This window comes from Hyperoodon ampullatus (genome assembly GCF_949752795.1).
Source record: "Hyperoodon ampullatus genome assembly, chromosome: 18".
NCBI classification, from domain to species: Eukaryota; Metazoa; Chordata; class Mammalia; order Artiodactyla; family Ziphiidae; genus Hyperoodon; species Hyperoodon ampullatus.
Window position 1 is genome coordinate 1,325,139 of NC_136931.1, and position 24,053 is coordinate 1,349,191.

Consider the following 24,053-nt stretch of genomic DNA (forward strand, 5'->3'; position numbering starts at 1 on the left):
CGGGATGTGGGGCTGGGGTGCAGGCCAGGCCGTATCCCCGACGCTCACTCACCCGCCCACCTGCAGCATCATGGGGCTGTACGTGTCCATCGTGCTGGTCATTGGCAAGTTTGTGCGCGGCTTCTTCAGCGAGATCTCGCACTCCATCATGTTTGAGGAGCTGCCATGCGTGGACCGCATCCTCAAGCTCTGCCAGGACATCTTTCTGGTGCGGGAGACGCGGGAGCTGGAGCTGGAGGAGGAGCTGTATGCCAAGCTCATCTTCCTGTACCGCTCACCAGAGACGATGATCGCGTGGACGCGCGACAAGGACTAGGGCCGCTTGCAGCAGGGGCGGAGCCTCGTCCCGGCCCCCAGCCCTGATGCTGTCGTCACAGGAAGCTGCGGCCCCCCCGGCCCGGCACAGGACCGCTGTCTCTTCCCGTCCTCCCTGCTGGGCCCGGCGGCCCCTCCCCACTCGTACTGTAGAGTTTTCTAATTAAAACCTTTTTATTTATACAAACGGGTGATGACAGGCCACCCGCCCATCCCTGCCTTCCTGCTCTGCCTAGGGTGAGGCCCGGGCCTCCTGGCCCAGGCGCTGGTCCTCGGGCTCAGCTCTCGCCAGGCCGTGCCTCATCCTCGTGGTCCTCCAGTAGATACTCCTGGATCTGCGGCTCAGCCTCGGCCCTGGGGAAGCCACACGGTGGGAACCGAGACCCAGAAGGACCCCTCCTAGCCACCCCCGCCCACCCCAGCAGAGCGGGCAGTACCTCTGGCTGCGGAGCTGGGCCTCGGCCAGGATGTAGGGTGGCAGGGGGTCCAGGGAGGGCTGCAACAAAGAGCTGACGTTGGTGCCAGGGCTGCGCGGCACAAACCCAGGCCGGTGCCCGCCTGCCCCCTCGCCCGGGAGAGAGGCTTCCACTCACCAAGTCCTTCATGTTCACACGGCAGCCATAGCACAGCTGCTCAATCACATGGGCCCGGGGGTCTTGGTCCTCCTCCCTGCGTGAGCAGAATGCGCTGAGAGCCAGTCCTGTCCTCAGCAAGGGCCCGAGGGCACCCCTCGCCCGTGCCGCCCGTGAGGTGCAGGTGGGGCTGACAGGACAAGGCAGGGACTCACATCCTGCAGCACTGCCGGGCCCCGCCCATCCCGGTGCAGCAGCAGGATGCGGTGGGCGCCTCAGCCTCTGCAACGGGGGGCTGCGTCTGGGGGAGCTGCGAGGAGGTCTGGGCCCCAAAAGCTGTGGCACTGTCTGCAAGCAAAGAGGAGCTGAGGGGACCTCGGGGGCCGTGGAACCCCAACACCCGCTCGCCGGTGCCTCTCCCCCGGCACCCCGTGAAAGCGAGGACACACCAGCAGTGTCGACGTCCAGCGCGCACATGCAGAGCAGGCAGCGGGGGCCGGGGGCGCCGGCGGCACAGCCGTCCCTGGGCGCCTTGACCAGCTTCTCGCTCGTCCTGGGGATGGGGGACAGGGCACCGTCGGCTAGGGGGCTCCACTCCCTCCCAGGCCCCCCTCCCAGTACGCACACACACCCACCTGTACACGGTGCTGACCGTGGAGGGGAACTGGGCCTGCAGCCTGAGAATGAAGGCCTCCATCAGCCGGTGGATGCTGGCCTTTTCGGGGGCCTAGGAGCAATGAGACAAGGGGACCGGTCAGAGAAGGGAGCACGGGCTTCTCTACACCACCAGCCCGAGAGTCTGCGGTGGAGCCAGCCAGGGCCCCTGCTCTCAAGCGTCCCTGTCATCAGACAACGCATCCCTGACAAAGGGCATGCTGCCCCACTGTCCCTCCCCCACGTGCGTGACCCCCAGCTGGGCACCCTCCTCCCTCGAGAGCCCCCCCTTCCCGGAGAGCACGACACGCGGCGCGGGCACCGCTGACCTTGGTGTCGACGGCCGGCGTGAAGATGGAGGGGACGGCGAACAGGCGGTTGTAGAAGGCAACCTCCTTCAGCGTGTGCTCGCGCATGGGCCGCACCACCACCACGTCGCCGTGTCGCTCGTCTGAGAAGCCCTGGGGGTGGGGGCCACAGCGTTCCCTGCCGCCCGCAGCTGACCGGCTCACAGCATCCCCTCCTTCCCTGCCAGCTGGGGGGTCATGGGCTCCCCCCGCCTCGCGGGCAACCCGACTCAGGAGACACCGCGTCAAGAGGAAGGGGCCAGGAGGGTGGGGACGGGGCCCTGGGCAGCCTGCAGGCGCACCGTGTCCCAGGCGAGGAAGGCCCCTCTGCCCAGTGCCAGGCTGGTCATGAGCTTGATGGCCAGGCGGGTGCAGCTGTCCCCCATCATCACCTTGGAGTAGCCGTGGGTCCGGGCCACATGCAGGATCAAGTGGGTCCTGCAGGGCAGGGCAGGGGGTCTCAGGGGCCCAGGTAGGGTAGGCCCGGAACTCCGGGGGGCAGGGGAGAGAGGGCCTCAGGAACCGGGTGGGAGGGCCGGGGCTGGCACCCTGGGGTGGCAGGGAACTCACCGCAGTGTCTGCAGAAGCTCCTCCTTGGCCGTCAGCGTCTTCACTGAGTTGAACAGTCTGGACAGAGCCTCAGTCTGACCGGCTGTGGGTGGCCCAGCCCGGGTCTGGGGGTGCTGGGGGCAGGGCTGGCTCTGCTGCCCCTCCCCCAGGGCATGCTGCTGCTGCAGGAAACTGTCCACGGCCGCCTTGTAGGCTCCCTCGGTCCCCACCGGCTCTCGGGCAGAGCAGCGCAGCACAGACGGCGGCAGGCTGAACACCTTGTGTATTTGGTGGAGGAGGGTGCGGGGAGTGTGAGGGCCGGCGCCCCTCGTGGACACCCAGCAGTCACCCCCAGGCGCTCTAACGGGGACAGCCTGCCCACCTCTTCCAAGGCAACGACGTGCCATGGGAAGCCGACGGTCTGCAGGACCAGCTTCGCCTCGGCCAGGGTTTTTGCTCTGTCCTCTGGGCTCTGGCCACAGGCTGCTCCCTCTGAGAACCGTGGGCAGAAAGGAGAGTAAGGTCAGGGCCCAGGCCATTGCACCCTGGCGGGCAGCAGTCTCTGGACGCTGACCTGTCTCCTTGGAGGGCGTTTTCAGCGTGGCTGCTGGGGTCTCTATTTTGGTTGTGGGGAGAAAAGGGGGGCAGAGGAGAGCAGAGAACGCGCCCTTCTCACTCAGTGCCCTGGACCCTGTGACAGACGCCAGGCAGATGCTCCTGCCCAATCCTGGACGGTCTGAGATTTAAGACAGCAGCGGTGCTGCCTGTCCAACACGGGCATCATCTCAAGAGAAACGCCCCCGCCAGGGCTTTGTGTGGGCACAGCGCCAGCCGTCAGTGGGCCCAACCGAGCACCAGGGCCTGGGAGGAGAAGCAGCCACACGTACCGTCGGCGTAGACAACCCCAGGCACGAAACGCAGTCTCTTGGCAGAATCTCGACTCAGGCCCTGGGGTGGACATGAAAGGGCCTCAGGTCCACAGCCAGGCGCTGGACAGAGCCGGGGCGGGCCGCTGCCCTCACACCCTCCGGCCAGGGCTGGGGACCAGGAGGCGAGCACAGAAGGCCAAGCACAGAAGCGCTGTGCCGAAGCCCTGGGCCGCCTCCCATTAGCCCTGGTACAGACTGCCCCACAGCCCCTCACAGAGCCCAGGGAATCCGTGCGTGTCCCACGCGGGCCAAGGCCTCCGACGCCCAAGCTGGGCCTGCCGGGCACCGCCCCCATGCCCCCTGCCAGTCTCTCCGCCCCGCGCCCCTCTGCCACCCGGCCACGCACGGGCTCCTCTGGGTCTCCCCTCAAACTTCTCAGGGAAGCCACCCTGCCCCCCGCGAGAACCAGGCCCTCTAGGCCCCCGAAATGCCTGCTCGTTTCACCGTCCTGACACACCACCAGCACTGCGGGGAGGGCCCTGGGCCCCGGGACACTCTGAGGGGCGTTCTGGCGTGGCACACACGGCTTCCCAGCAACGTGTTTCTAACGCAGTCCAGCAAAGGGATGGGGTGCTAAACCGGAACATGGCTGGCACTCCGGACACCGCTTCGGGGGCCTGTGCCCCTTGTGCACACGTCCCAGAGCCCTCAGGTGTCCTAGCTGGGGAGTGGGCCTTTCTCCCCAGCCCCAAGCAAGAGCCCCTTGGTGCCAGCCCCCAACCCTGGAGCTCGGCCGGGCACAGCCTGGGCGCAGGAGGACGGTGTGCAGGCGTACCTCAAGGACCTGCCAGAGCATGGAGCTGGACGAAGGCCCCCCGGACCACGCCAGGAGCACCTGGGGGAGAAGGAACATCACCGGAGGCACTGCGCCCCCAACATGCCCCACCCCCTGCCCACGGACGTCCCTGGACGTGAGGCCACCCCCCGAGTCCATGTGTGCGGGATGCGGCCGGGACAGGCCGCCTGCGGGAGGGGGCGCCACACCCTACCTTCTCCCCCGGGAAGATCAGCCGGTTCTTTCCAAGCACGGCTCTGAACTTGTGGACGTAAAACGCCTTGAAACAGTCCCTGCAACACAGACCACCAGCAGTTGCGGCAACACCGCCCAGGCCACCCGCCCGCGGTGAGGATGGGGAAGCTGTCCGCCCCTGCCTTGTAGGAGGACAGCCTGACGCTCCGCCGGGTTACGTTCTCTTTTAGCAACTCCCACCCTTAAAAGCAGTGTCTTGACGTCGAGGCTGCACCCAAAGACTGGCAAGGGGAGCCAGGGTTGAGGGGTTCTCGCCAACTGTGGCTGCCCCAGGATGGGCCTCACATCACACAGGAAGGCCCGCTTGGGTCACCCCCCAATTCTCACCACTGTGAACCAACGCCTGAGGGGCCCAGAGCCCAGGCGGCACCTGTACCTGCAGCCACTCAGGCAGGCCCAGCTGGCGGAAGGGATGGAAGGGCATGCACAGGGCAAGGCCACCCTGACCCTTCCCTAGGCAGGGTAACTGACCCCTTCCAAGACCCCCATGGGGAGGCACTGAGCAGGCTGTGGGGTCAGAGGACTCGCATCCTAAAGCCCCACACTGGCCTCTAGAAATGCCCAGGAGGCTCCCACAAACGCGGAGAACCATAACTTCGACAGGGCCTGGGACTCTGCATTCTTGGTCAGCCTTCCAGCTGAGCCTGGAGCTCACCAGGTCAGAGGTTCTTAGCCTTGGCCGCACATGAGAATCACTCAGGCCGACCACGTCAGGATGTATCAGGTGAGACCCAGGCACCCACGTTTAAAAGCTCCCCAGGGCAGCTAGCTCCCTGGCAGTCCAGTGGTTAGGACTCGGCACTCTCACTGCCGTGGCCCGGGTTCAACCCCCGGTTGGGGAACTAAGATCCCGGAAGCCGCACGGGATGAGAAGAAGGGAAGGAAGAAAGGGAAGGGAAGGGAGAAGAGGGAGGGAGGGAAAAAAGAAACAAAGAAACGAGGACTTCCCTGGTAGTCCAGTGGGTAAGACTCCACGCTCCCAATGCCGGGAGCCTAGGTTCAATTCCTAGGTCGGGGAAGTAGATCCCACATGCCGCAACTAAGAGTCCACATGTTGCAACTAAGAAGTCCACATGCCACAACCAGGAAGTCTGCATGCTGCAACAAAGATCCCGCATGCCGCAACTAAGACCCAGCACGGCCAAGATAAATAAACAACTGCTGTATATAAAAAAAGAAAGAAGTGTAAGAAAGAAAAAGAAGAAAGAAGAAAGGAAAGAGACGAAAAGACAGAAAGATGGGAAGGAAGGAAAGGAGAAACGGGAGAGAGAAAAGAAAGAGGGAGAAAGACGGAGAGACAGAAAAGAAGGAAGGAAAGGAAAAAAGGGAAGAAAGGGAAGGAGGGAAAGGAAGGAAGAAAGAGAGAGAGAGAGAAAGCAAGCTCGCTTCCCAGCAGGCAGCCAAGGTGGAGAACAGTGCCCGGAGCAGCAGGGAGCAGCACGGCCCCAGCGGAGCGGCCCCACGCCTGGGGCTCTGCCACCATATCTATTTCCTTCTTCCCGTACGGATGTGCTGGCATCACAGCAGTCCCCCCAACGCCGAGCACGCGCCACTTACGAACTGCCGACCAAACACCCCGAGGCACCTCTGTGGATGGTAACTCAACTCGGTTTTAGCAGCAAATCACTGGGGCTCCAGGGACCCCAGGAGACCAGCCATGGGAGTGACTCCTGGAAGGTCAGGGCCCAGGGAGGCTCCTCAAGCAGACACAGATGCTCACGGTGGCAGAGAGGACCCCGTGGCTGCTGCACCCACGTCTCCCCAGCACCACTAGGCTCCTGAAACCACACACGCCCTGTGGGTCAGGCAAGGCCAGGGTTTCCGACATGCTGAACTTCTCCGTCACCGAGGAAACTTGCTCAAAACCTAGATTACCAGAACCTGCAACCTGGAAAATCAGCCTCCCATCTCTTCCCGGGACTAAGCGAGCGGGGGAGGGGGAGCTTTGGGCCCAGAAGGAGTCACTGCGGCCTCTCATTATCTGTGAGTTCTCCAAGCAGACAGGACAGATCATCGTCTCTAGATGCTCTTACGTGCTTAAAGCAGTGACTTCCTCACCTAAAACGTATTTCCTGACGGCACACACCAAGTCTACCAAGCCCCCCAAAGACGGGCAGGTGTGAGAAAGCCTGGGGAAAACAACTTGTTCTGTCCCTTCCGTTTCTCTTTCGGAAACTTTTAGAAAGCAGGGTCCAGTGCTCTGGAAGACCGATTTAAAAATGTGAGCCCGTGGGCTTCCCTGGTGGCGCAGTGGTTGAGAGTCTGCCTGCCGATGCAGGGGACACGGGTTCGTGCCCCGGTCTGGGAAGATCCCACATGCCGCGGAGCGGCTGGGCCCGTGAGCCATGGCCGCTGAGCCTGCGCGTCCGGAGCCTGTGCTCCGCCACGGGAGAGGCCACAACAGCGAGAGGCCCGCGTACCGCAAAAAAAAAAAAAAAAATTTTTTTTAAAGTAAATAAATAAAAACGTGAGCCCATCACTCATTCAACGTGCGTTCGTTCGCTATACACAGCAAGCAATGTCACCAGAAATGCATAGGTATAAAACGGGAGACAGGCCCTGCCCTTGTGGAGCTATGGATCCAGTGAACATGATGAGACATTGGAAGTTCTGATTCAAGGGCGATGTGACAGGGCCACAGAGAGCTTCAGATAACATGGAATATGCTCAGGCCTCTCTGGGAATAAGCCCCTGCTGTCCAGAGGTCCTCCCAGAGCCGGGACGAGACCGCAGCCCGCCGTCCATCCCTCTCTCTCTCCCACAAGGCAAACAGCATCATGAAGAGCACCTGCCAGAGACCCCAGGATGCTCCAATCTGCCCCGATATATGCGTTCCAGCTGCTCCAAAGCGCTCTTCCCGCACACCACGTTCCACTTTTACTCCCAACTCTCCCCGTAAGCTCCATCAATACCTTCCTGCCACCTGACCAACGGCTGGATGATGGGAGAATGGCACTCACACGAGAAACCTGCACACACACAGATACGCCAGCAGGACGTTAGAAGCAGGAGTAAAGTGGTAAGATGCTTTCAAAAACAAAAAACAGGGCTTCCCTGGTGGTGCAGTGGTTGAGAGTCCGCCTGCCGATGCAGGGGACGCGGGTTCGTGCCCCGGTCCGGGAGGACCCCACATGCCATGGAGCGGCTGGGCCCGTGAGCCATGGCCGCTGAGCCTGCGTGTCCGGAGCCTGTGCTCCGCAACGGGAGAGGCCACAACAGTGAGAGGCCCGCGTACCGCAAAAAAAAAAAAAAAAAAAAAAAAGCCACAGGGCTTCCCTGGTGACGCAGTAGTTAAGAATCCGCCTGCTAATGCAGGGGACACAGGTTCGAGCCCTGGTCCGGGAAGATCCCACATGCAGTGGAGCAGCTAAGCCCGTGTGCCACAACTACTGAGCCTGCGCTCTAGAGCCCGTGAACCACAACTACTGAAGCCCACGTGCCACAACTACTGAAGCCCGCGCACCTAGAGCCCGTGCTCTGCAACAAGAGAAGCCACCACAATGAGAAGCCTGCACACCGCAATGAAGAGTAGCCCCCGCTTACCGCAACTAGAGAAAGCCCGCGCACAGCAACGAAGACCCAACACAGCAAAAAATAAAAAAAAAATAAAATAATTTAAAAAAAAAGAAACAAAGCCACAGATATGGGGGCAGTCCTGGTTACTGAGTGAGACCGTGTGTACCAGGTCGCCTGTCACCTCCATGCCTCACCTGCAGAAAGCATCTCCGGCTCGGATCACCACGACAGGCAGGCCTTCCTTGCACTTCACACACTTCTGCTCACGGCTTGAGACGTGGGGGGGAGAGAACAGGAAAACAGGTTACACCCCTCTCCCGGCGGCTTCAGGGAGACCGTAGCCTGTGTCTCACCCCAAACTGTTGTACGAGAGGTCACTGGGGCCCGGGGGGGGTTGCACCACACAAACCACAGCTTGTATCTTATCCAAACTACCACTCTGGGGAAAGACCAGGGCCCTAGGGAGATTTCAGTCTGTTAAAGCCAGCTCAGTGGGCTCAATCTCTCAGGGGCTGGCACAAGAAGAGAGCCAAGTCGCTCTCTGCGGCCCTGGAAGGGAGAAGTGGAGCCAGTGAGTAGAATAGACAGGGAGGCCGACTTTCCTCGCCTCCCTGTAAGGACAGCTTGGTCAGCGGCGAAGCCGTCCCACTGGCTGCAAGAATTAGAGGTGCGAGAGCGCACAGTGTTCACCACGGGCTTGCCAGGCCCGGGTGCTGCGGAGCGAGGTCCACCCCCGACCTGAGATTCCGGGGCTCCTGGGCCCCGCCCTCGGCGGTCTCCTGGCTTCCCGGGGCCCTGAGCGCAAAGCGCGGGCCGGCTCCTCAGGGCAGGGCTCGCCGTGGGCGGGAGCGCCGGAAAGAAAGCGGCGGGTGCGGCCGTCCAACTCTTACCCGGGCCGTGGCGGCGGCTGCCCCGCGGGCGCGGGCTCCCTATAGTCCTCGCCCACCTCGCACATGGCTACTCCGTGTCGCGTTGCACGCGGCGTCGGCGACAGAGGCGGCGGCGGCGGCTGTGGCGGCAGAGGCGGCGGCGGCGGCGCGCCCTGACTACGTCATCAAGGCGCCGGCGCGGCCGTGACGCGCGGCGAGGGGCGGGCGCTCCCTATGACGTCATCTAGGCGCCGGCGCGGCCATGACGCGCGGCAGGGGGCGGACGCTCCCTATGACGTCAGCTCGGAGCCGGCGCGGCCGTGACGCGCGGGCCGGGCCGGGCCGGGCCTGGCCGGACAGGGGCGGCGGCGGTGGCGGGCCGGGCCCCGGGGATGGCGATGTTCCGCAGCCTGGTGGCCTCGGCTCAGCAGCGGCAGCCGCCGAGCGGGCCCGCGGGCGGCGACAGCGGCCTGGAGGCGCAGTACAGCTGCCCCATCTGCCTGGAAGTCTACCATCGGCCCGTGGCCATCGGCAGCTGCGGACACACGTGAGTGCGCCGGCCTCCGGGAGGCCGCGGGGTCGGACGCCGCCGCGGGGAGGGCTTTGCAGCGGCCTCGGCGCGCGAGGACTCGTGGGGCGCGGGTCTCCCCGCGCAGGGCCGTTTCTGCCCTCTGGGCGCGTCCATCCGCCTCAGCCGAGCCTCCTGCCCGCCCGTCCGCCCGCCCCGGGCTCTCGATCCGATCACCCCGTCGGCAGACAGGACCGACCTGCAGCCCTGCGCGGTCTCTAACGGGCAGTGCCCGGGGCCGCTGACGGCATAGATGAGCCTCCCCGGGGACTCACAGGGCAGCGGGCACGACCTCTGTGCCGGTCGCCTTCCATCTGGTCCCGTGGAGACTGGGGTGGGCAGTTGTAAATAAATGCCTTGTGCCTTTTGCCGTCAACTCTTTTTTGGACCCGCTGTCTGCTTGTCTTGACTGCAGAGGAGAGGAGTTCCCTAAAGTTTGGGCAAGGGCTTGTTTGGAGTCTGGTGCTGTTTTGTTCTGTTGGAGAACCTGGGTCACGTCGATCACTGAGCAGCCAGGCAGGCTGGCCCTCGGGGGACCAGACACCACCCATCTTGCTAGGGTTTCCGGCTGTGTCAGGGCCGGGTTGTTTCAGGAACAGAAACCTGAGGATGTGGCTCTCCTCCCAGCCAAGTGCTGCACTCAAGGCTTCTGGGAGATGCCAGCCTGTTTGGGAGGGGGCTGAGATCAGGGTGTCGGCTCTCCAACTCTCTGGAGTGGCTGCATAATACAGCTCTTGAGTGAAAATAGCAGGGTGGGGAGAGGCGGCAGGAGGGCTTGGCTGCCAGCAGAGTTGCTGAGGAGGTGGGGCCGAGATTCACCCAGGCTCAGTCTTTGAACGTTTTGCAAACAAAGGCAGATGATCTGGAAGGTTCCTGATACAAAGAGGGAGTTGCGAACCGTGTCAGGAGCCAGCAAGCCTTCACACACACACACACACACACACACTGGCAGGCAGCACAGGGACCTACCTGCCCACACTGGGAGAGCACTGCTGATTTGTCCTGAAGGCGCTGTGCCTCACTTTTCATGCTGTGTGTGGCGTTTCGGCAGGGGCAGCCCCTGCACAGCACTTCTCTTGTCAGCACACAGCAGTGGGTGTTGTCAAGTGTGTTCAGCTTCTTCCAGCCCATCACTGAGAGAGCTGTAGTGCTTGTCCCAGGCCCAATTTTAGAAAGCCTTTCCTGGGCTTCGGGTTGCTATCAACACTCACCCAGCCCTGGGCTGTGGTGATTCGGGCCTCTGGTCAGCACAAATCTGTTTTCTATTTTTCCAAATCAGTCTTTTCTTAAAAGGTGGTTTTCAGAATACAGAAATACACACACTGCTGTGCAAGCGCATTCTTCTGTAAACCCCCCTCCCCCGGGCTCTTCTTGGCAGACTCTGTCCCCTCCTCTGTGTCTGAGGCTGCTCCTGCAAGAGCCTCTTCTTCAGCTTCTGTCTTAAAAACACTTTCTCCCTGGCTCTACCTGCTGGTGTAAACTGACCTCCTGGCTGTTCCATCTCTGCCTCTTACTTTCCGTAAGTTTCTTCTCCGGCGTTTTGAAGGCATGTGTGCAAATGAACGTGAAAGATTTAAAGACTCACAGCTCTCCTTCTAAAAAGTTTGTCGGTGGTCTGGTTATCCACCCCTCACCCCCACCCCCAGCTCCCTAACTGGAGCAGTCTCCTTTCACAAAATAGGTTTTCTGGAGGTGACAGCAGCCCTGCCAGGGGCCAGGACTCATTCTCCAGCACGAGACAGAAGGGGACAGGTCGTAGGGAGGGCTTTTGAGCAGGAGCCCAGAGGCAGGAGGTGCCTTTGGTAGAGAGTGTGGAAGCGCTCCCGTGAAGTCCCCAGGGGCCCCAGACAGAGCCAGTGATCTGTCATACTCAGGGGACGGCCTGGGCGGTGAGCCACATCCGGAACCAGAAGCTGCCCGGCTGTTTCTTTTTTTCTTTTTATAAAGGAATTCAGCCCTGTATGGCTTCCTCTTTTTTTTTTTTTTATTTTATTCATTTTTGGCTGCGTTGGGTCTTCGTTGCTGTGCGCGGGCTTTCTCTAGTTGCGGCGAGCCGGGGCTACTCTTCGTCGCGGTGCGTGGGCTTCTCATTGCAGTGGCTTCTCTTGTTGCAGAGCACGGGCTCTAGGCACGTGGGCTTCAGTAGTTGTGGCACATGGGCTCAGTAGTTGTAGCTCACGGGCTCGAGAAGCGCAGGCTCAGTAGTTGTGGCTCACGGGCTTCAGTAGTTGTGGCACGCGGGCTCGGTAGTTGTGGCGCACAGGCGTAGTGGCTCTGCAGCATCTTCCCGGACCAGGGCTCAAACCCACATCCCCTGCATTGGCAGGCGATTCTTAACCACAGCGCCACCAGGGAAGCCCTGTCCAGCTGTTTCTGACCCTCTGATGAGGCCTCCCTGAGGGCCAGTGTTTGGTTCTGCCGGGGCTGCCTCCAGCCTCTGTACCTCTTCTGTCACTTCCTCTGGTCAGTGTTGTCACACTGTCCCTGCGCTGAAGTGTCCCCACATGCAATTTGTTAACGAACAAAAGTTGTAAAAAAATTGAAATACTTGCATTTAAGGAGCCTCGTAGGGAACGGTGCTGTCACGCTTTCTGAGTCCTCCCCGCTTGCACAGCCCTGGGAGGCAGGTGCTGTTACTCTTTCTGTAAAAGGAAAAGGAAAGCAGAGAGCGGCCGGGTGCAGTTCCTAAGTGTCGTGGCAAAGCCGAGGTTGGAGCTCAGGCTGCCAGACCAGGCCAGCCTCTCAGCCCATCTCCCCGTGGCACCTTCAGAGGCCACAGCACCTAGCGGTCCTGCACCAGTGCCCACAGAGGCCCGGGACGCTGAGCTTTGCCAGGCCAGGAGCGGGCTTCTCTGCTCAGGGTTCTCAAGGCCTCTGTCCCTCCAGCTCGTGGCCCGAGACCCGGGTCCCAGGCGGCTCCCCTGCACCTGTGCTGGGAGCGCAGAGCTGGGGCAGGACGGAGTGACTGCAGGGGGAGGGGCCTCGGGGCACCTGGTTCTGCGTCGGGCTCCTTAGGGGCCCGGACGAGGCCAGCAGTGGGGCGGCTGCTCAGGCAGGGTCCGTCCTGCTTCCCGAGCCGCAGCTTCCCTGCCTCCCCTGCTGGAGGCGCCCTTCGCCTCGACCTGAGGCCGACTCGTCCTGAGCGTGCTCCCGGGCCACAGCTCCAGGGCACACCACCCCTCACTTACAGCGCCCAGTATGCTGGTTCCTGGGGCAGCCACGGCGTCGAACAGCCCTCACCACAGTCCGTCTCAGAACGTTCTCATCACCCCAAAAAGAAACCTCGTCCCCATTAGCACTCAGACCCCATGCCCGCCCCCACCCCAGTGACCACTGGTGTGCTTCCTGGCTCTGTGGACCTGCCCATTCAGGACGTTTCTCACAGACCACGTGGCCTTTGTGACCAGCTTATTTCATGGAGCACGTCTTCGGGGTCATCTGAGCACCAGCATCCAACTGCGCTGTGCTCCCTTTGGGCTGAGTGGTGTCCCATCATAAGGATCAGCCACCTTCTCTGTGTTCCTCGCCCGTGGACACTGGGCTGTCTCCACAGCTCTCGTGACCAGTGCTGCCGTGAGCGCTCCTGTGCGGATTCTCCCCCGGCCTCGCCGTGGTGACCGTGGAGCCAGCACTTTCTTCCAGTGACAGGGTGACACGCGAGGCCTGCCCCGGCTGTTAGGCCAGTTGGCTCCTAAGACCAGTGAGAGGGACGGCCCTGGAAGACTTGCTGGAGCACTAAGGGGTGGGCCCTCGACAGCTGCGGAAAGTGATAGGTGCTCAGGAACAGGGTGTCAGGAACCTGCACTTTCTGATGGGCCTCAGGCCCAGCCTGGCCTTTCTTGTGTGCAAACAGTGACACCCATGGTGACGACCCAGTGGTGGCTGTACGGAAGCCAGCGTGTAGGAGGAGGGCCTCGGGATCACCTGCGGCTGCCTCTTCCTAAAAAGAGGTGAAAGTCTGAGGCAAAAGAACAGGGACCCCTGAGCTCAGCTGAGCCACCTGTGTGCTCGGGGAACGTCCTCACGTCCCGCAGGCCCAGCCTGCTAGACGCACGCAGAGCTGTGCACACCCCGACACCTCGTGGGCTTCTTGCAGGCCGCCAAGTTGCCGCCTTTCTCGTGGGGCCGAGCGCTTGCTCTTCTCGGCCTTGGAGCCTCCACTCCACGGCTCCCGTCTGCTAAGTGGTCCCCTTGGCGCTTCCTGCAAAGGTGGACCGGCTGGTCCTGCAGTCAGGCTCCCGGCCTTTCTTGCCCCCACTGAGAGTGTTCGACCCACTGCCCCACTGCCCACCGGGCAGTGCACGCTCTTCTGCAGCCCTGGGGTGTTTGTAAGCACCAGCTGCCGGGGCCAAGCACACACGGGGCGCCAGGACTTGTACCTCACGACATGGCGTCTCCAGGGACACGGCCAAGAGCTCAGGGCCGAGGGAGGCACAGCCCTTCTGCCACTACGCCTCTGCTCAGGCCGAGCCAGAGCCTTCCTGCCCGGGGAGAGGGCACTGTCCCAAGGCTAGTGACACTCCCTGGCCAGCTTTGGCCCGCTCCATCTGATGAGTCCTGGGCCCTGGGGCCCTGCGGTTTCCTCTCACCACTGTTAGTGATTTTACTCCCCAGAGTTTCGGGGTAGAGGGTCTCCAGGGTCCCCCATGCTGTCCTGGAGTCCCCTGAGGTGGCGTCATCACCGCTTGGCAGTGAGACGGACAGGTTGGGCCCTGGGCCTCCTGCAGCCAGAGCTCTTGCTGGGACCAGGGCTGCGGGGCCAGCATGGGACCTGGGGGTGGGGGTCACAGCTGCAGCTCAGCCCTCGTCGCAGGATCAGCAGGAGTGTCCCAGAAGCCCACAGCTGGGCAGGGACCTGGGTCATCTTCTGGACAGACGGTGCCCATTCAGCCCGTAGGACCCTGGCCCAGAAGCTACTGCTGATAGAGGGGAGCGCAGCCCTCAGGCCCACGTCTGCCCTGCAGGTTCTGCGGGGAGTGCCTCCAGCCGTGCCTGCAGGTGCCGTCCCCCCTGTGCCCACTGTGCCGCCTGCCCTTTGACCCCAAGAAAGTGGACAAGGCCGCCCACGTGGAGAAGCAGCTTTCATCCTACAAGGCACCCTGCCGGGGCTGCAGTAAGAAGGTACCGCAGCCTCCCTGGCCCGGGGGGCTCCGATGGGCTCGCAGGGGAGCTGGGCACGGGCCACCTCCCTTCCCTGCTGGGCAGCCCACTGCTCCACTCGCTTCCTGCGGGCCCTGCCTGTGGCCTGGGCTCCGGGCTGTGGCTGGCGCAGGGACACAGGCTGAGCTGAGCCCACCCTGATGCAGCCTCGACACCCCACTGACCCTCGCACTGCACGCGGCGACTGCAATGGGCCCAGCCCGCCCGCCCTGTCCCGGCACCCGCTGCCCGCTCGGGCGGGCACGCCGCCTGTGGGGGCCCAGCCGGCGACGGGGTGTGAACCTGGGCTTTCAGGCTGTGCCATCGCTCGGGTTGACGCGTTCTTCCGAGCGATCACAGTGGGCAGCAGCCCTGTTGCTCTGTCCTCAAGGTCGAAGGTCAGCCTGTCCCTGAGCTCGCCGAGGGGCTGCCGCGGCCTCCTTCAGGCGCACGTGCCCCTCCCTCCCGGCACGAGAGCGGAGCAGGCGGTTGGCTCTTGTGTGAGGCGGCCCCCACCCTTGGCCTCGGTTCCGCCACGGTCACGGTTCCGTCCACACATGCGGGCCCGGGAGGCAGGCTTGCTCAGTGTCCCCAGCCCTGGGCGGAGCCGGGGGCCGGGCCGGCATCGGGGGGCCCGTCGTGGCGGCAGTTGCCCCGCCCGCCCCCTCTCCGCCTCCGCGGTTCTGGGAGTTAGGTTCCCGCGCGCCACCCGGAGGGCTGCCGGGCCCCTCCTCCGCCGGGTCGTTCCGCCTGCGCTCTGCGGCCGGCGCGCCCCTCCCCTGCCCTGTGCGGAGCCGGTTCCCGCCTTCGGCCAGGACGGCCACTCGGGCAGCCGAGAAGGTTGTACCTTGTTCCGTTTCCTACCGCTTGGTAACGAGTTTGCTGGACGTTCGACTGTCCAGAACTTTGCCTGCTGGCTCCCGTTACAAGACGTGTTCTTTCCCAAACAGACACCCTCCCTGTCCCCTCGTGGGCCGCCCCTCACCTGCAGCTCCCCAGGGACCGGAGGCCCACTGCCCCCCGCAAGGCCCCAGCATGACGCCGTGAGCGCCTGCTTCTGGGTGCGGCTCAGCAGCCTTCGGGGTCCTGAGTCTGTGTCTCCCTCACTCGGCCTCCAGGCCCCACCTCCTCAGCACTGCTGGGCCGGGGCGTCGGGAGCCAGAGGCCCCGCCCCGCTGCCTGGCCCCGCCCCTCCTCTCCTCCCCAGGTGACGCTGGCCAAGATGAGGGTGCACGTCGCCTCCTGTGTGAGGGTCCAGGAGCAGATGGCCCACTGTCCCAAGTTCGTCCCTGTGGTGCCCACGTCCCAGCCCATCCCCAGGTAGGCCGCCTCGCCGGGGCCCCCTCCGTGGGGCAGCTCCGGGGCTACCTCGCGGGGTGGGCAGTGGGGCCCCACCCTGAGGAGGTGGGAGGGCTGCCCGGGGAGGGCCTCACGCCCTGCGGGGAGGGGACCCCAGGAGGGCCCAAGCCAGGCCCCCACGGCTCACCTCCCAGCAGGGACGCACGGTCCCCAGACAGGCTGGGGCTAGACAGACACCTCCTCTCAGGGTGGGCAGCCGCGTTGGGGAAGCAGGGGGCCCGGGGTTAGGCGGCGGGAGGTCGCGGTGGGATGTGCAGAGGGCAGCAGGGCCCCGCGGCAGCTACGGCCCACAGGGCGGTGGGGGGCGAGCCGGCCGGGCTGTAGGAAGGTGGGCGGCGCCACTCACCCCCACCCCCGCCCCAGCGCCGTCCCCAACAGGTCCACCTTCGCCTGCCCTTACTGTGGTGCCCGCAACCTGGACCAGCAGGAGCTGGTGAAGCACTGCGTGGACAACCACCGCAGCGACCCCAACCGCGTGGTGAGCCCGCCCGCCCGCCCGCCCCGCCGGGACCCCGGCCCCCGCACGCCCGGCCCTCCCGGGCCCTGTAGGCTCACCGGCCCGCTCTGTCCCAGGTGTGTCCCATCTGCTCGGCCATGCCCTGGGGCGACCCAAGCTACAAGAGCGCCAACTTCCTGCAGCACCTGCTGCACCGGCACAAGTTCTCCTACGACACCTTCGTGGTGGGTGCCCTCCCCTCCCCTCCCCCGGTGCCGGTGGTGGGCAGGTCCACGTGGCCACTAGAGGCCCGGGGGCTCTGGGGCTGTGCAGACCAGGCCCACAGCAGCCCCCTGTCCTGCGGGTCCCTCACCGCTGGACCAGCGAGCTCTCCTCACACGGGGCCTCCTCTCAGGGGGGCGCCGTCGCAGGGCCACCATCTCCCCAGCTCTGCACCTGGGCCTCGGCACACAGACCCCTCCACCGGGGACAGGCCCCTCCCACGGGGAAGAGCCACGGGGACTTTTGTCGCCGAGAAAACCTCCAGCTCTTCCTCTCCCACCTGCGGTCCCCACCTGCAGACCCTCCTGCAGGCCCTTCCCTCCTGTGCGCCCCTCAGCCCTGCTATTCTCGTCCCCCGCCAGCCTCCAGCCTCCAGGCGCCAGACCCTGTGGAGTCGACCCCTCCGCTCCCTCCGCCTGTGCCTGGTCCCGATGGGTGGATGCCACGGGGATCCCTGGCTTCTCTGCTCATCTCAAGCCCCGTTCTTGAGTCTGAGGGGAAAGGACGGCTTCGATTCCGGGCGTCCAGCCCGTGCAGTCCGCCCAGGCCTCAGTCACTGGGCGTGGTGGCCTCCGGGCAGCCAGACCATCCCCGCAGCGCAGTCGCCACACAGCACCCAGGACCCCATGACCGTGCGGGACCAAAGGGGGGCGGGGAGGCTGGACACGGCAGAGCCGGTCCGTTTGAGGTGACGGGACCAGGGTGGGGGGGTCTCCCTGAGAGGCCCTGGCGTCCCCGGCCCAGCTCCGCTCCCTGTCTTCCAGGACTACAGCATCGACGAGGAGGCCGCCTTCCAGGCCGCCCTGGCCCTCTCTCTCTCCGAGAACTGAAGGCGCAGCCACTGGCCCAGCCCTCCTGCCTCAAGGGATAGGCCCCGCCAGCTCCTGTGGCCCAGGCCTGCCTGGGAAGGCGCCTTGAGGGCCAGGTGGAGCCTCACTGCTGCAGGAGGAGAGGCCGCGTCCCCGTCGTCACCGGCTCTTCGGTGCTTCGGGCTGAGCAGGTGGCCTCGGGGGGCCGGCCACTGGGACGGAATGCGGCCACTGTCTGTGTCTCAAAGCCATGATGTCCTCCCTGCAGAGAGGACCCTTCAGGCCCTGCCGCGTCCACAGGCCCCGGCACTGAGCAGGGAAGCGCGGAGGGGCCCCCGGCCCAGCACCTGGCAACGCTTCCCCCTCGCGTGCTCGGTACTGGCTTTTGTGATACCTAGAGGTTCCACACTTTTCTATATTATCCAGTGTGATGACCTTTTCACATTTTCTAGAGCAAAGACAGAGCAGTTACCCTTCATATTGCAATATCTGTGTTTGACTAGGAATAATAGTATTTTTATGGAACATTTACAAAATTATATTTTTTAAAAAAAACAATAAAAAAACGAACGGTTGTGGGATCGGTAGGGGGAGGAGAGGAGAGACGGGGCAATCGCTGTGTGCTGGGACCGAGGTGGCCACGTCCCCAGGTCACCTCGCCGTTCCCCAGGGTCACTGTGATAATAACGGGAAGAAATCGCAGCGCCCGGCCACTAGCAGTGGCTCTGTGTCTGCTCCTGGCCTCCCGCCTAGGTCCTGGCCTCGGCCCTGCTGTCACTGTTCCAAAGCTGACCACCTCCCGCCCCCGGCAGGGCCACCCCCAGCAGTGGCAGAGCGCAGGGGCCGGGGCACTGACCAGGCAGTTCAGAAGGTCCTCATGGGCACCCTCGTTTGGTTCATGGCATAAATTATTGCTGTCTTTAAAAAAGTTTTAAATAAAATGTCTCAAAGCATCTCTAGCGGCCTGGCTGGTGCGTTTCCTTCAGTGAATACTAAAGGCAGAGGGCCGGAGCGCGGTCACCAGACCGTCCTCCGCTCGAGGTCCGCAGGCGCGTGTCTGTCCCGAGGCAGCTCCCGCTCAGAGAGCAGCTGGCCCCGGGGCCCCGCGGAGGCCGTCTCCGCGTCTGGGGTGCGCTGGGCTGCGGCCCCTGCCGGTCCTGCCCGCCCCCCGGACCCTGTTCCCCTCAACCTGTGCCCTCGCTTGCCAGCCTGGCCACCTCTCCCTGCGAGAAGCCCAGGCCAAGGTTTGCTGGGCAGCGGCGCTCACCTCCTCGTCCTGGGACGGGGTCCACCTGAGGCCGGCAGGCTGGGCACTGTCCTGAGCTCCCCGGGCCGGGGTGGTCTGAATGGGGCTGGTGCTGGGGCCCAGAGATGGCCGTGGTGGCCTGCAGGTGGCCTTTGGGATGCCATTGGGGTGAAGCCCCACTGTCCCCACCCCGGTCCCCATACTGCAGCCGCTGTCCCCACTGCTGGCTCGAGGTGTGCCTCTGCCCCCCCGGGCAGCCTGCATGGTGCCCCAGCGTGTGCCCTCAGCCCCCAGGCCGGCACCTGGCCCTCTGAAACATCCACCCAGGGACGGTGGTCTCGGGTCACCATCAGTGCCATGGGCCCCTGCTGTTCCCAGTCACCACAGGCCTTTAAAAGCTGACAAGAATCACCTGCCGGGCTGTGCCCAGGTGGCTGGTCACCAGAGCAAGGCCAAGCCCCTGCCTTGCTCTCCCTGTCTGCCTCCCCACGCAGTGTTCTGGACCCTTCCTCTATGGAGAAGGTGGATCTCCTGAGCTCAACCGTGGCAGGGCTGGGCAAGCAAAAGTCTCCACGAGAGAAGAGTTGTGACCTGGGGTGCATTACCCTCCTTTAGAACCCTTCGTAGGAGCCACTGGCCCACCCTCCCCTCTGACCACTCTTTGACCCCACCGGCCGAGGATGCCACCTGCCAGCCTGTCCTTTCTGCCACCTTCCAGAAGGAGGCCTGTGACATGGTCCCTGGGGGGCCACCCGGGCCCAGCCTCAGCCTCCCCCAGAGCTGACGGGAAAGGAAGGATGTGGCTGAAGTCCCCCTCCTGCAGGAGGATGGGGGAGCTGGGACCTCAGCCGCCAGGGACATGCACCTGCTGCCCTGCCCTGCCGACCAGCCTGCCAGGCACACGGCCCCCAAGTGCAAACTCCAGGCCACATTCCCAGGCCTCACTGAGCGGGGAGAGGGATGAGGGTCCGTCAGCACCCAGGGGAGCTTCAGGGTGGCCTTGGCCAGTCCCCTGGGGCCTGGAGCCAGTGGTGGCAGCGCTGGGACAGCCAGGTTCCAGATGCCAAGTGCAGATGCTGCCCCGTCTCCTTTCCCCCACCCCCAGCTCAGCACCTCACTGCCCCATGACCCTCCCCTGTACCCGGCTGCCCTCCCCTTGTCCAGGACATGTTGCTTCTTCCCCCAGCGCTGCCAGTACATCCCATCTGGGACATGCAGCGGCTGTGGTTCTGGGCTGCCACTCGGGCCCATATCCCATCCCCAGCTAACCCTCCCGCTCTCAGAGCACAGCTGGCACCAGCTGTCTGTTCACCACCTGGACACCAGCCAGGCCTGTCTGCTGCCCGTCCACCGCCTGGGGGAGGATGGTGCTGCTCTCACACGCCCGTCATGACCCTCGGCGCCCACGGAGTCCTCGGGGCAGCTTCAGGGCTGTCTCGGCAGGTCCTGACCTCACCGGTGCCCTCGAGGAGGTGACGCCCGGTGACTGTCCCCACGTCTCACCCTGTGGAGGCCTCAGCACTCACCACGTCACCACATCCCCGAGGGCTCCTGGCCACAGTGGGGCCCCGGGAGGGGCAGAGCCCGGAGCACCGTCACGTTGCTGGGCACCAGCACAGGCCGGCGGCGAGTCCCTTCCCCCGCCCGAGGACGCCTGCCAAGCTCAGCCCCCTCCAGGCCCCCCCAGAGGCCACGGAGGCCAAGAGCCACAGGGCAGCATCCACATGTGGCCTTGATCTCGTCCCTTCCACCCTGGGCCCAGGACGCACGAGGCCCTGGGCACGTGGGCACGTGGCTGCTCGGTGACCCGGCGTCCAGGACGGATGCCAGGGCGGAGCACTGGAGCGAGCCCCAACGCGGTGTGGGGCTGCGTGGGAGCTGGATCGCGGCAGACGCCGCAGTGTCCGGTGAGGACACCTCAGGCTGAAGCCCGCGGGACGCCGCCCTGAGTCTGGATGAAAAGTGAGGTGGAGGTGGGAGGCCCGGACCCCGACCAACTCCAGGGCGTCCCTGACGGGAGGCCGCACACCCTCTCCTCCCCAGTCACACACAGCCTGGGGGGTCCGCACACACCCTGCCGCCTAGACGGCGCCGCTGGGTCCCTGGGAACCTGTGACCTCGGCCATCAGGAGGGGGGCAGGCAGCCAGCACTCCTGAAGGGAGGGCGCCCAGAGCACGAGCGCCCGCCCCAGGCCGCTCTCTTCACCGGCCCCAGGGCCCCCGAGGACTGGCTACAGGTGTCACCTCTGGGTCTTGCAGAAGCCGCCCCTCCGAGCTCTGGGCCCTGAGTGAAGAAGGGTGGACGGAGAGGCCAGGCGTGGCCATGCAGCCCCCAGCGGAGAGGCCTCCCGAAAGGCCCAGCCCCTCACGGGGGTTGCAAAGCAGCCACGCCTTCAGGAAATACAAGTGTGCCCGGGGCCTGGTAGCAAACTGCGAACACGCGCGTCTACCCCAGTTACCTCGTCCAGGGAGGCATGGGGAGCCCACCTGCCGCAGAGGGCCAGGCCCACCCCTCACCCCTCGGGTGGGGCCTCGGGTTCCCTCTGGCGTGGGGCCACCTCCTGCCAGCTCGCTGCCCCTATTCCACAGGGGAAGAAAGAGGTGCTGAGCCCTTCGGACCAGTGGAGGGCCCCAGGGCCACACCTCGACAAGCCCCCAAGCAGCCATGGGGCCTGAGGCCTGCGGCCCAGCAGGGAGGGCGCACCCTTGGGACACAGCGGGCGGTCGGGCGGCAGTCCTCAGCTGCTGACGCCCAGGCCACGGCACCTCCTTCTGGACTCTCACACACTGGGGCTCCCCGCATCTACCTGCGAAACACACTCCCAGGAAGGATCCTTGAACTCACTCACCACAAGGCAGCAGGGACCGACAGGCCCAAAGGCGCCACACACAAGTGGGCCTGAGGCCACGTCCCCAGCGGCGCACAATCAACCCCTGCCAGCAAAGTTTCTGCGCCCAGCGTTCGTGGTCTGTGTCTGTGCTGCTCCCACCCCGCCGCCAGGGGCCGGGACTTGACCTGCAGGTGCCGGCGGGAGCTCCGGGGACGTCAGGCCCCTTCCGGTCCTGGAGAAGAGAGCCGCGCAGCCCGTGACCCTCCAGTCTCTCCAACAAGTTTCTGGGAACGAGTGCCCAGTGCCACATGTGGACGGGGAAGAAGCTCTGAGAGGATGCTGTGGAGTTCGGAGCTGGGAACCGAGCTGTGCAGCAACAGACTCTCCCCTCTGGGCCCTGGGCTCACCCGCTGAAGCCTGACCACTGTGTCGCACGGAACAGCTCCTGCGATCTCACACACACACACAGACGCGTGTGCACACCCGTGTGCGTGTGCACATCAGGGCGCAGACCTGCACACACGCACATACCCGAGACTGACACACACACACACACGTACATCCCTCCTCAGCCCCCAGATCACCTTCCCGGGCTCAGCGTCTGGGACTCTACTGTGTGTCACAGCTGTGTGGGAAGGGTCAACGTCCCCTCCCTGAACCCCCATTTAAGAACCAAAATCAGGGCTTCCCTGGTGGCACAGTGGTTGAGAGTCCGCCTGCCGATGCAGGGGACACGGGTTCGTGCCCCAGTCAGGGAGGATCCCACATGCCGCGGAGCGGCTGGGCCCGTGAGCCATGGCTGCTGAGCCTGCGCATCCGGAGCCTGTGCTCCACAACGGGAGAGGCCACAACAGTGAGAGGCCCGCGTACCGCAAAAAAAGAACCAAAATCACCTCTAACAACCAGGACCCAAGAGGGAACAGGCAGCTGTGAGCAGTTGTGAGTCCCCCTTCTGGGGGTGACCAAATGCACACTGGCCACCAATCTGACCACGTGCTGGCAGCTGGAGCACTGGGTCCACGACCGTGGACAGCAACGGGGATGCTCCAACGCAGGATGTCCAGCCACACCCACCCTCCCACAACAAACACGCCACACACTAACACCGGGGGCCACTGTCACTGCGGCGGGGGCCCCTGAGTCCTGGGACGGCCGAGCCCCAGCTTCAAGGCCCAGCTCTGAGCGCTATTCCGAGTCCCAGAGCCAGGCCCACCGCGGGGCCTTTGTACCTTCACCCACGTGTCTATACTCGAGAGACCCCCGAGGGAGGAGCGTGCCCAGACCGCGCTCTATGGGGGCTCCTGACGCTTTTCCATCTGGTCCGGCAGGCATTGCTGAGCCTCCACCACGGACCTAACCTCGTGCAGGTGCTGTGAGGGAGGGAAGGCAGTTCCCACCCGGCAGGCCCTCCAGCTGCATCTAACAGGGAGGGGGCGTCCTCGCTGGGCCATGAAACCCAATTAGTAAAAAAACCATGAATACACTGATGTGTATAAAACTGATGACTAGGGCCTCCCTGGTGGCACAGTGGTTAAGAATTCGCCTGCCAATGCAGGGCACATGGGTTCGAGCCCTGGTCCAGGAAGATCCCACAAGCCGCGGAGCAACAAAGCCCATGCGCCACAATTACTGAGCCTGCACTCTAGAGCCCGCGAGCCACAACTACTGAGCCCACGTGCCACAACTACTGAAGCCCACGTGCCTAGAGCCCATGCTCCACAACGAGAGAAACCACCGCAATGAGAAGTCCGCGCACCGCAACGAAGAGGAGCCCTCGCTCGCCACAACTAGAGAAAAGACCGCACGCAGCAACAAAGACCCAACACAGCCCCCCAAAATAATTAATTAATTAATTAAAGAAAGAAAACTTCAACATAAGAGGAATTGTAACAATCTTACCTGGGCTCCGCTTGTTCAGCGTCTGATAGAGGCAGGCGGGCGGGTGGCCACAAGCCGACATCGCCAAGTGTCAAGGGGAGACCCTGGGGTTTCTGCAGGAAGCGTGGACTTTGGTCCCTGCAAGTCCTGCTCTGGTGGAGAGCCCGGTTCCAGGAGGCCGGTGGGGAGCTGGCTTTCAACCGCGGGGCACGGGGCTTAGCTGCAAGGCAAGGAGATCGTATTGAGGACAGAGGGGCGCAGAGCAGGTGGGGACACCCCCCGCCTCCCTGGGGCTGCACAGGTGAGAACAGGGCAGACACTCGGATTTTCCTCTGTGAGTGGTACTCTGGTCTGGCCCAAACACAACCCTGTGAGTCACAGCCAAACAGTGAGTCTGTATGACCACAGGAGGGCAGTTCTGAGCAGTCGGCAAGGACCTCAAACTTCCCTTAGGGTCACTTGTTATGGTAGCCCTCGGAAAGGAGCACCCCACCGCAGAGGTGCTCTAAGGCCCCTTGGGATCCCTGGGGCATTTCCAGGATGAGATCAGCAGGTTCTCCACGGGAGTGCATGAGCGCCCCTCGAGAACATGAGTGTCCCTCTGGGGGTTAAGGAGGTCATCCTGGCCAGTGGCCACACCGTGGGTGGCTGGACGAGGAAGGACAGCGTGAGTGCAGGGCTGGCCCAGGTATCTGCAAGTGTCATCTACGTCTGGGACGGGGAG

At 63.9% G+C, this 24,053-nt stretch overlaps 3 protein-coding genes across 7 annotated transcripts in view; 2 read left to right on the plus strand and 1 right to left on the minus strand.

Annotated features, from left to right (window-relative positions):
• The window catches only part of PIEZO1 (piezo type mechanosensitive ion channel component 1 (Er blood group)), a gene marked incomplete at its 5' end in the record, with an annotated part of 54,011 nt that extends 53,688 nt beyond the window's left edge, over positions 1–323 (plus strand). Inside the window, 1 exon segment of the mRNA XM_079722869.1 lies at positions 67–323. Within this exon segment, the coding sequence (XP_079578995.1) occupies positions 67–316 (250 nt within the window). The 3' untranslated portion in view covers positions 317–323.
• Positions 324–529: 206 nt separating this feature from the next.
• CTU2 (cytosolic thiouridylase subunit 2) lies at positions 530–8,146 on the minus strand. 4 transcript variants are annotated; one of them, XM_079722873.1, is made up of 14 exons: positions 8,107–8,146; positions 4,356–4,434; positions 4,142–4,201; positions 3,325–3,385; positions 2,820–2,929; positions 2,459–2,715; positions 2,191–2,326; positions 1,871–2,002; positions 1,523–1,614; positions 1,337–1,440; positions 1,103–1,235; positions 909–984; positions 753–811; positions 530–669 (listed from the first exon to the last, which is right to left on the minus strand). In XM_079722873.1, the coding sequence occupies exons 3-14, from the start codon at positions 4,160–4,162 to the stop codon at positions 594–596; spliced, it is 1,257 nt and encodes a 418-aa protein (XP_079578999.1). In that variant the 5' UTR covers positions 4,163–4,201; positions 4,356–4,434; positions 8,107–8,146; the 3' UTR covers positions 530–593. The 4 variants fall into 4 exon arrangements, with proteins under 4 accessions (XP_079578999.1, XP_079578997.1, XP_079578996.1 ...); XM_079722871.1 differs by lacking the exon at positions 8,107–8,146 and having other exon boundaries at positions 2,281–2,326; positions 4,356–4,423; XM_079722870.1 differs by lacking the exons at positions 1,337–1,440; positions 8,107–8,146 and having other exon boundaries at positions 1,103–1,252; positions 4,356–4,423.
• A 964-nt stretch (positions 8,147–9,110) lies between these two features.
• On the plus strand, positions 9,111–17,395 carry RNF166 (ring finger protein 166; the record flags this gene model as incomplete). 2 transcript variants are annotated; one of them, XM_079724266.1, is made up of 6 exons in its annotated part: positions 9,111–9,328; positions 14,314–14,470; positions 15,696–15,808; positions 16,211–16,325; positions 16,421–16,528; positions 17,330–17,395. In XM_079724266.1, exons 1-6 carry the CDS (start codon positions 9,174–9,176, stop codon positions 17,393–17,395), a joined length of 714 nt encoding a protein of 237 aa, XP_079580392.1. In that variant the 5' UTR covers positions 9,111–9,173. The 2 variants fall into 2 exon arrangements, with proteins under 2 accessions (XP_079580392.1, XP_079580393.1); XM_079724267.1 differs by lacking the exon at positions 14,314–14,470 and having other exon boundaries at positions 9,111–9,302; positions 15,747–15,808.
• Positions 17,396–24,053: the final 6,658 nt, after the last annotated feature.

Excerpts from the sequence above, each read along its gene's own strand:
- CTU2 (XM_079722873.1), bottom strand. The coding sequence starts at position 4,162 with ATGCTCTGGCAGGTCCTTGAG. Across the intron at positions 1,441-1,522 it reads ACGGTCAGCACCGTGTACAG|GACGAGCGAGAAGCTGGTCA; the intron begins GTGGGTGTGTGT and ends CCCCATCCCCAG. Across the intron at positions 1,236-1,336 it reads GCTGGACGTCGACACTGCTG|ACAGTGCCACAGCTTTTGGG; the intron begins GTGTGTCCTCGC and ends CTTTGCTTGCAG.